This window comes from Lepidochelys kempii, chromosome 14 (genome assembly GCF_965140265.1).
Source record: "Lepidochelys kempii isolate rLepKem1 chromosome 14, rLepKem1.hap2, whole genome shotgun sequence".
Taxonomy (NCBI): Eukaryota; Metazoa; Chordata; order Testudines; family Cheloniidae; genus Lepidochelys; species Lepidochelys kempii.
In genome coordinates, this window is record NC_133269.1 from 3,544,950 (window position 1) to 3,555,699 (window position 10,750).

Sequence of the window (10,750 nt, forward strand, 5' to 3'; positions counted from 1 at the left end):
AGCAGTTCCCTCTTTTATTATCTCACACCTGAAAAGCTCTGAGCACGACTGGTTCATTTCAGCTCCTTCACAGCCAAACCTGAAGAGAAGGGAGGGAAAAAGAAAGGTTGAGTAGCTAAAGAGAGATCGATCACACTCATCATTTCTGCTTGCCTGGCTGTGAAACCCTGTAACAGGTGCACTGCATCCTGGAGACAAGCTGCTGAAAGGACTGTGGGCCCCAATGACAGGTCAGGAGTGGATTTCTCTGAAGCCTAAAGCTTCCAGACTTGAGACCTCACTCCCATAGCTTTCAAAGCAAGAGCAGTTGCTCAGATGCTGCAAGGCTAGGGCCAGATATTCTGTTTCAGAATTAATACTGGGAGAGAGGCCATGATTTTCATACAGTAGGCGGGGCAGCAAACCCCATTGCTGCCCCAATGGAGGGCACTTAGCCCCCACACCTGGAATTCAGCACCAAAAAGCCACTTGAATTGGGCTGACACATCAAGAATGTTTTTGCTGATCTCAAACTCCATGGGATGGGCAGGGATGGTGTCCTTAACCTCTCTTTGCCAGAAGCTGGGAATGGGCGATAGGGAATCGTCAAGTGATCCATCCCCTATTCTGCTCATTCCCTCTGGGGCACCTGGTATTGGCCACTGTTGGAAGACAGGATACTGGGCTAGATGGACCTTTGGTCTGACCCAGTATGGCCGTTCTTATGGCAACACCAGAACCTCTCCTAGTAGCAGACGGCTGTGGCAAGAGGGAATTATCTCCTTCCCCACTTACAGTCCCTCCATCATTCCCTTCAGGGCAGGACTTGCAGTTCACACTCTGCCCATGAGTGCATGTGACACCAGGGGCTCCCGGAGGAGCACTGCCAGACAATCAGAGTCCTTTGGGTGTTATCGGATCTCTATTGCTGGCGCCTCAACCACCTCTCTGCTTGTTGGTCCATGTTACCCCATATGCATAGTCTCATTCACCCTTTTAATTGAAGACCATTACTTTCTGCGGTGACCCCTGTTGTCAGCCTCATAAGCGTCTCCCATATTTTAGCAGCTCTCTTCCTGCTCTCTTTAAAAAGCAGCACTTTCATTACGTTAACACATGAAACCAGTGACTGCAGGGCTGGACACTTCTCCGACACTGGACTCCGGCAAAGCACAAAGCGAACTACCAGGAATAGGGGATACACAGCCAGAAGCAACAAGCCCCTAAGACAATGGGACATGCACAGCATTCAAGTGATACTAAGTGAACCAAAATTAGACAGACAGGGCAACCCCGCCCACAGTAGTTCTCCCTATGAGGTGACGTTTAAGGCACCTCTCCATAAGGCACCTCTCCAAAAAAAAAAAAAAAAAAAATAAGGGCCATATATTTGGAGTTGAATGCCCCCACCCTACACTCACCCATGCAGTATGTCATTTGAAGCTTCTTTAATGTATGTGCAGATGAGGTGTGATGTGAGGCTATCAAGTGGGGCCATATCCCTGTAGGCACAGTGAAACAGTGGTACCGAAAATGAGGACGTATCATAGAATATCAGGGTTGGAAGGGACCCCAGAAGGTCATTTAGTCCAACCCCCTGCTCAAAACAGGGCCAATCCCCAATTAAATCATCCCAGCCAGGGCTTTGTCAAGCCTGACCTTAAAAACTTCTAAGGAAGGAGATTCTACCACCTCCCTAGGTAACGCATTCTAGTGTTTCACCACCCTCCTAGTGAAAAAGTTTTTCCTAATATCCAACCTAAACCTCCTCCACTGCAACTTGAGACCATTACTCTTCGTTCTGTCATCTGCTACCACTGAGAACAGTCTAGAGCCATCCTCTTTGGAGCCCCCTTTCAGGTAGTTGAAAACAGCGATCAAATCCCCCCCCATTCTTCTCTTCCGTAGACTAAACATCCCCAGTTCCCTCAGCCTCTCCTCATAACTCGTGTTCTAGTCCTCTAATAATTTTTGTTGATCCTCCTTTGCTGTTCCAGAAACACTGCAGTGACTATAGGTTTTACTGTTTAAGTTACACACCGTAATGTGGTGTTTCCCAGATAAAGATGGTCATTGGTTCTGCAAGGGCAATTTTCCCCCTACAAATAATGCTGTTTGGCACGTGACAAAAAATGGCAACTATCAACATTTTGCCATGTATTACCATGAATTGGTTTCATATCGCAGACTCTCAATTGTCCAAGTACCCCACAAGTGACTGTAATAGTCGGATATTTTCACTTAGAATTTGCTGACCAGATCAGCCTTACATTGAAGGTTGTGCAGCAGTAGCAGCTGACTGCATATGTCCATAGTTTGTCCGGCAGAGTGGATAGATACAATGTACATGAATTCCTAATGTCATGCTGCTCCATTTGTAAGCTTTTGCACATACAACGTAGCATCTAGTCTGGAATGCCTTTGAAATAGTAGTCCTAGCCTTTGAAATAGTCGAGAACAGTAGTTCTCAACCCAATTAGCATACAGTTGCAACCCAGATGCATGCTAAAGGCTGGCGGGCCCCACGCGGCCTGGGTCTGGGCTGCTGCACAGCTGCCCTGCCACCCGGTAGGGTCTGGGGCTCCTGCTGCCTGGCTCTCCACCCAGGGCTCTGCTCCTGGCCCCACTCTGTGGAGGGGGTCCCTGGGCAGGAAGTGCTGGGGATGGGGGGGAAAGAGAGAGAGAGAAGCGACACTGTGGTTCTCAACCTGAGGCCCAGGTAACACGCTGTCAGCTGCATATGCAGCCCACAGTGATAAATAGGTTGAGAATCACTGGTCTAGGAACTAGCTTTTTAATTCAGTGACACTTATGCACAGGTTAGCATTAGTGTTAGAGGTAACATTCAAATTATGAATATGCAAAAGCTATGAGAGAAAGAAATGGCCTAAGAACTAGTAATGAAGTCCACAAACAAGTCCTTGCCCCTGCACTGAAGAAGGATAAAGATCATGTTACAGCTCTTACTAACCACTGTCAGTAACAATGACAAATTCATTTGACCCTGAATCACATCCAGACATGCTTAACAACATATCTACCTGTACATCGGATGTTGCATCAGACAAGAGTCTACTGAAAACAAAAGACGTAGGTGAAGAACAAAAGGAGAGGTTTGAGAGAGGTGCACTTGATTTCTGATGGGATCTGTACCTTCTTTAGTCCAGCCAAGAAATCAGACATTTAGTCTAGAAAGGGAGGGACAGTCATTACAGCTGTCAGTCCACAAATTGCTTTCCACAGAGCCCTGTCCTTAGAAAATGCAGGGATGATGTTTCAATGGCAACTGTTCTTAGTTGCCCAGTAGGACCTGTGCCTATGTCCTCTTCCACACTGATGGAACAATGAGAACTGACAAAGCTGAATTAGGGCATCAAGCTGAAAGAATCCATGAGTTAAGAGCATGCAACAAAGAAACCACAGTGTACATCAGAGATGCTGTGGCTGTCACACAAATCATGGCTACAGAAAATTACAGACATTCAATGAATTGGCTGCTCAGTACCTGAGGCAGGCGCTAAAAGGATTTGACAAAATTAATTCTATAATCAAAGTTTTTGACAGATATGACAACAGTAACTCTGTGAAAACTGCAGAAAAACAGTGCCAGATAGGACATAAGGTTGGATGCAAGAGTTACCAGAGGATGGGTGGACACCCTGCACCTCCATGGAAAAAGTTTAGAAACGTGGCTGGCAGGCAACAAGCAGGCACTTGGTAAAATTCCTCTGTGAATATGCAGCTGAGCGCGCAGGAGCAAACCCGCTCCCTCTTGCTGGAAGCTTTTCCAATAGTGAAGCAGTGAAGTCCATCACCCGCAGAGGGCTAAAGAAGCCTAAGGCTTGTACAGTATTCACAAGGAAGCTTCTGCATTATGTACGTGCCAATATGACGCGTGTGTCTCGGTGTCAAAGGAGCCGTAGTAATTAGGTCCCCGATTCAGATATTTTGGTCCTTGCTGTTCGTTAATTTCCAAAAATGGAACACACAGATAACATGTGGAGTGAAACAGTCACTGTTACCAGCACAACTGACTAGCATTACCTCATCCCTGTGCATGCAACTTTTCCACACACTCACTCCTGACTTCTGCAGTACACACATTAACAGGATGTGACCCTGAGTCATCCATATTTTGTATTAGGGGAAAAAAAAAAATCTGTTTAACATTGTCAAAGCAGACGAAGCTTACTGCTTCAGAGACATTGCCAAACTGGGAGAGAGATGGACAAGGTGCAATTTCTGCAGCAAAGAAGTTGGTAGCAGTGCATGACCAGAGCAAGAAAGAAAAAGAGACCCACAAAGACCTCAGTTGCTTGTGCCTCAAACTAGCCATCAAAAAGACAAGTGTCACTGGCCAAACTCCCACCATGCATGTCAGTAGTTTTGAAGAGCACGTCAGGACATGCTCTTGGCAAACAAAGATTTGGATGCCTGTGCACAGATATTGGATCACCACTGCAACATGGATGGAAAAAGTGTGGATGAACTATTTCCTGTATGCTTCAAGGCCCCAATGACATCTGATCTTCAGCAAGATCTTATTTGTGCCTAAACCAATAACAGTTGCCAGACAATCAACTCTGTTGCAGTCAGGACAATTTTCCCTGCACACACTGTTGTAACCTACACACTCGACAGAGATCACGATGATGAATGAGTTGATGTTGACTAGAAATGTCACCAGTGCTATTACATTTCAATATTACCTATATCAAATTTTACCCTTTAGATTGTTGTTGTAACACTTCGAAGTATTTGCATTGGTTTCTGTTAGTTTAATGACTATTATTTCAAGACATAAATTTGAGTTTCTTTGACCCCAAAGTTGTCATTTAAACATATTGATGGTGTCATCATTTATCCGTTTCTATGGTAACGGCAGCACTTGACAGTAGGCTCAATAAGCTCTCAAATGATGCATGGGATGTGCGTAGGTGTAGAGCAGAGGCAGGCAGACTTCTTCGCCTGAGGGCCACATCGGGTTTCCAAAATTGTATGGAGGGCTGGTTAGGGGAGGCTGTGTCTCCCAAAACAGCCAGGTGTGGCCCAGCCCCCGCCTCCTTTCTGACCCCCCTGCTGGCCCCATCCACCCCCCCCCCGGGATTCCTGTCCCATCACCACCCCCTGCTTCCTGACCACCCGCGGACCCCCCACCCCTGACTGCCCCGTCACCCCATCCAACCCCCCCCCGCTCATTCCTGACTGCCCCCCCAGACCCTTGCCCCATCCAACCCCCCTGTTCCCCGCCCTCTGACCACTCCGACCCCTATCCATACCCCCTGAACTCCCCTGCTCTCTATCCAACCTCTCCTGCCCCCTGCCTGGAGCACCAGCCGCCCAGAGCACTTGCTCCAGTGGCAGAGCGAGGCTGCGGGGGAGGGGGAACAGCAGGGGAGGGACCGGGGACTAGCCTCCCAGGCCAGGAGCTCAGGGGCCAGGCAGGAGAGTCCCATGCGCCGGATGTGGCCCGTGGGCCATAGTTTGCCCACCTCTTGGGTAGAGGGTACAGTAAGTTGACCAAATCAGTGTATCTGCTGCTTCCCTATTTCATGTACTGTAGAACACTGTGAATACCCACAGCTTACAGATCCGATCAAGCTGAGGGAATGAACGGCGAGCCAGAACGAGGGTCTGTGCTCCATAATGTAGCACTACCCTTCATCAAACGTGTGTGTGTGTTCTTTGGCAGCTCTTGTATGCGCAGAAAGAGCCATTTCACATATCCCCTGCTCAGCCTAGCAGCGTGAGGCTCTCAAAAGTAGAGCAAACAAAGGGGGTCCCAAAGCCTTCACTTTCCTGTTCCACTTCACGTCACAATGAAAGAGGGGCGCCACTGGTAACTCTAGATAACACAAGAGGCTGGTTATAAGTACTTTGAGATCTGAAAAAATGCTATATAAAATACAGGACACCCTCCCCCACAGTCAGTTACCTGGTGGCAGGGACTGCTTCAATTTCTCAGCCTTCTCCTTGTCTGTGATGACCAGAGTGTAGAGATACCGGCTGCAACGCACCTTAAATTTCACATTGTCTTTGTTCTTCTTGATCTTGACAGCTGCAGTAGAAAGAAGCTGGAGTTAGCACATCATTAGTGCCTTGCGCACACAATAACTTTTGCAAGCCACTCCAGCCAGCCAAGGAAAGTCTCAGGAACCCAGTGAAAAAAGTAGCCCTCCCACTACAAGGCCTTGCACACCAGTTATTCTGCCTCAAATGTTTAAGTGCAGAGCAGAATTCAAGACTATCTAACCCTGGCCACCCTACTGCCATCACAAAGGGGCACAGTGAAAATCCAGCTCAAAAACCTCATCAGTTTGTTAGTGTCAGCTGCAGCTGAAGTGTTTTCACTGGATTTAACTCACTCCAGCCAGTAAAGAGGATAGACCACATGAGGATTTCACAAAGCAAACAGCTGTATATTTCAGGCTATTGTCCCCCAACACACACACACACAAAACTTAATGAACTGAAATTTATAGTGCCACAAATTCCAACAGAGTCAGACAGTTTAAGTGTTATAAGGTTGTATTTACCATTATGATCTTTTTGCACATAAACAACATTTCAAGTTCCACCACCATGTTTTTACATACAATTCAAGTTATCCAAGGCTGCAGAAGATGCTTTAAATCCAGTTTTTCATCTTTGTCTTTTAGAACCAATTTAACTAGACAGTTCCTTCAAACATATGAAACTGTGCTTCTTAGCCTCCCTTCTTGAAGCAGAGTATGAAAAAGCCCCAAGAGTTCTGCATTACAGAAGCTATCAGAGGTTTACCGAACCCAGAACTGGTTGAAATGCTTTTTAAAAATGACACTATCAGCCATAATAATGTTTCAAGTACTACACCATGCCCTCACCTCTTGCTCACATAATGGGTTTTACAAAGCCCATTTTCAAGTATTTTTCCTCTTTGTTGCAGTGCAAGACCCACACAAAGAATGGAACAGTGTAAATGGGGCTCTCAAACTAGGTCGTGACATTATGTGGGGCTTGCGAGCAGTCAGCCCAACCCTAAAACCTGCTTTGCATCCAGCATTTATAATTGTGTGAAAGTGTTTTTAATTTATAAGGGGGGTTGCACTCAGAGGCTTGCAGTGTGAAAGGGGTCACCAATACAAAGGTTTGAGAACCACTGGGAAACCACACACTAAGTACTGTCAAATGCTAAAAGCAAACCGAAGAGACATTTCTCATTTTGCAATTAGTCATCTTAGGTGCCACCTGAAACAATAGCAGGTACGACAATTACAGGCAAAAGAGTGAGTTAATGGTGCCTCTTTCAAAAGAATATGAAAAGCTTTTGATATTAAATATGTGGCTGAAAGGCTAGACTGAAACTGACAAGACACAGGATCATACCATAGTTGCAAATAGTTTCCAACATCACTTATTTGCCAAAACCCAAGTGCAAGGTTGTGTGTCCCTGTTCACCACATTCCCATGAAGGGAAGGAGCCGCACTCCTTACACTACTTGAGGTGCCCCAATAGCATCAATTCTTGCAGGAGAAATGTAGTCCTGAACTTGGGTCATGACAAAACAAACACAAACGCAGTTTATAAGAAAAAACAAACTAACATTGGTATAACCACAGTCAGGCTCTCTATTTAACAGGCATTGCAATTAGCCTCTACTTGCTTTATTTAAGCTCAGATGCTGCTATATTTATTTAGTGATTGCCACTTCCTGGATGATTATTTTTGTAGCATTCAACACAAGGTATGAGAAAACTATTGTAATCCCAGAATTTGCTCCGCTCCCCATCTTACACCATTTAATCAAGGTCACCATGTTAAGTACCAATCCAATGAGAAACCACTACTTTTAGACAGAGCTCCACAGGGCAGGAAGTGCACCTCTACTTAATACACATACTAACACTACTATATATTAATCTTAAACAATTGAATAAGTCACTAACACATTCATTTGTGTTGGGAAGAACAGCCCCCACTCTTGTTACAGACGGAAGTGTGTGGGTCTAGAGCAGAGTCAGGTTTATGTCCCCTGCTAGGGACAGGATTTACCCATTAGTAGCAGACATGACAAGATTTTGTCAGTTATTTTTAGTGAAAGTCACAGACAGGTTGCGGGTAATAAACAAAAATTCACAGAAGCCCCTGACCTGCCCCTGACTTTTACTAAAAAATACTTGGGGGTGGGGGTGAGAGAGAGCATGCCCACCGCTGTTCCGGAGGTAGGGGCTGACCCTTGCTGAAGCCCAAGGAGACCGGACACCTGCCAGCTGCTCCAGCATCCCAGGGGGCTGACACCTGCTCCAGCTGTGCCCCAGAAGTAGTCCCAGAGGTGCTGGAAAGTCACGGAATCCAGGACAGAATAGTAGCCTTAAAGATGGTGAACAGGATCTACACTGAGCAGTCATTCATGGTCAGTCCTGTGTCAACTAACTTAGACTCTATACAGTTGCCCTTGGACAGGAAGTTGTAGCATGTGGGCAAGCCCCTGACCAATCGTCTAACGTGTACTCATCGGCTCCAGGAATTTAAGTCCCAACATCGCTCCCTAACAACCACGTGGCCATAGCTAAACATATAAGTAAGCAGACATGCTGTGGGGCCCACGCACTCTGTCTGCACTAGGGTAAAAAGATTCCCTCCCTTCAGCTTCTACGGAGGAAAGCCCTCTTTAGCACTTCAACAGGAGATGATTTTTTAGAAGACAGACGGAAGCCAAGCAGGCCCCATGCAGGGCTTCAACCCAGCCCCTGGGCAACTAGTACTACTCACATTTGGCATCCTTTCTCCTGGCTGTAAGCAGGAAGTCTTTGATCTCTTCGATTTTGCGAGGCTGGAAATACGTACATAAAAAAAACAAAAATTTAAATGATTATTATGAAGACTCCCTATCTGGAACGCCCCTCAGCTTGGCGAGCTGCGGGAGGCATGTGTCCCCGAACCAGCCAGCCCTAGGCCGCTCAGCTGCCCGACAGCGGGCTCGCACCCGGGAACTGCTCCGCCAGCCCCTCGCACCCGTGCCCACCCTCCGGGGCACTGGGGGAGCGGGGCGTGAGCCCAGGTCCCCAGAGCAGACGGGGAGAGACTCCCCGCAGGGCCGGCCCGCCCTCGCCACGCCGCAGGGTCCCCCCAGGGCCCGGCCCGCCGCCCCGTCCCACCCGAGACCCAGGCGCCCATCACCCCCACGTGCTGGCTCACCATGGCGACCGGCCGGGCTGCGGGGACCTGCGGGAGAGAAAATCCAAGATGGCGTCAGCGCGGGGGTGGGGGGGGGGTGAGAAGCCCCAAGCTCGCCCCTCCTCGCCCCCGCCCCGCCCCGCCAACCGGCCCGCCCGCCTGGCCCCACACCCGCTCCCCCGTGTCCCTCATCCCCTCCTCGGGACCCCCGCACCCGGCCCCGCCGAGGATGCCGGCGGATCCAGCTGCGCACCCCCCGGCCACTCACTCAGACAGCCACAGACGCGGCGGTGAAAAGGAACAAGTACTTCCGCATCCGGGCACTTAAACCAGACCCAGGCGGCTACTGGTGCCGAGAGCAGGCAAAAGGCGCCGGGGGGCGCTCACAGCAACACAAGTGAGGAGGGCTGGCTAGCCGGAGACGTGCTGGTTTATTTGGGACCCTAGGTTTAGACAGGGGTTACAGTGTGTGGTTGTGAGGGGGGGGTGTTGGTGTCGTGTTTGCTATTGTCTTCATTGATATGAATAGCTAAGGATAGTGCTGTCGATTTTTATTACAATTATACTAATTGTATTAAGATTTTAATTAATGATAAACAATTAATTCACAACTCACGGTTGGGGTGTGTGTGTTCCTTATAATATTTCCTTTGCCGGTTAGTCCGGATCTACTAATATTGCATTACTCCCAGCTGGGGGTCATTGTAGACACGACCACGTTCTTGTTAATGTAGAGTTGAATGCCATCCATTGCAGTTTCTTGGCTGACTGTTACAACCTCTCTTTGCTTAGTGCTGTGATCTGGGTCTTCCAGCATGTTACCGGCTGTTATAAAGAGCATGGGGATCAGTTGTTTTCCATGTCCACTGACGGTAGGAGAAGCAGCAGTGGACTTAATCTGCAACAAGGCAGATTTATGTTAGATGTTAGGAAAAACTTTCTAACTCTAAGGGTAGTTAGGCTCTGGAATAGGCTCCCCAAGAGAGCTGTTGGAGTCCCCATCATTGGAAGCATTTAAAAACAAGTTGGACAAACACCTGTCAGGGATGATCTAGATGTTCTTGGTCCTGCCGCAGCTCCGAGGACTGGACTTGATGACTTCTCGAAGTCCCTTCCAGCCCTATGTTTCTATGATACAAGAGGAGAGAGTATGCTTTTTTGTGGTTAAGGCAACCACAAAATGAGACTGGGTTCTGTTCTCAGTTTAACTCCAATTTTGCTGTGTGATTTTGGACACGTCAAATCCCCCTGTGTTGTGCCTCAGTTTCCCCATCTGTAAAATGGGGGTAATGACACCTACTTTATATGGTGGCTGTGAGGCTCAGTTCACTAATCTGAAGGCATCGGAGGGAAGCTGCTAGAGAAGAAGAAAGCAGGGTGTGGTTAGGGCTATCATTATTTATCAGGTTAATTATGGCAGTGCCTGGGGGCCACCTAAGAATGGGGTGCCATTGTGCTAGGCACTGGACAGACAGAATCAGAGACAGTCCCTGCTCCAAAGAGCTTACAATTTGAATAGAGCAAAGGGGCAGGGAAAAGTTTAGAACACAGAAGTGGAGCCCATCTGGGTTTGTACAGTGCCTAGCGCAATGGGGGCCTGGTCCATGACTGCCA

General features: G+C 47.9%; 1 protein-coding gene across 1 annotated transcript; it reads right to left on the reverse strand.

The window, feature by feature from the left end:
* On the reverse strand, nt 1-9,486 carry RPL38 (ribosomal protein L38). Its single transcript, XM_073310180.1, has 5 exons — nt 9,405-9,486; nt 9,158-9,184; nt 8,732-8,792; nt 5,915-6,037; nt 1-79 (listed from the first exon to the last, which is right to left on the reverse strand). Exons 2-5 carry the CDS (start codon nt 9,158-9,160, stop codon nt 54-56), a joined length of 213 nt encoding a protein of 70 aa, XP_073166281.1. The 5' UTR covers nt 9,161-9,184; nt 9,405-9,486; the 3' UTR covers nt 1-53.
* Nucleotides 9,487-10,750: the final 1,264 nt, after the last annotated feature.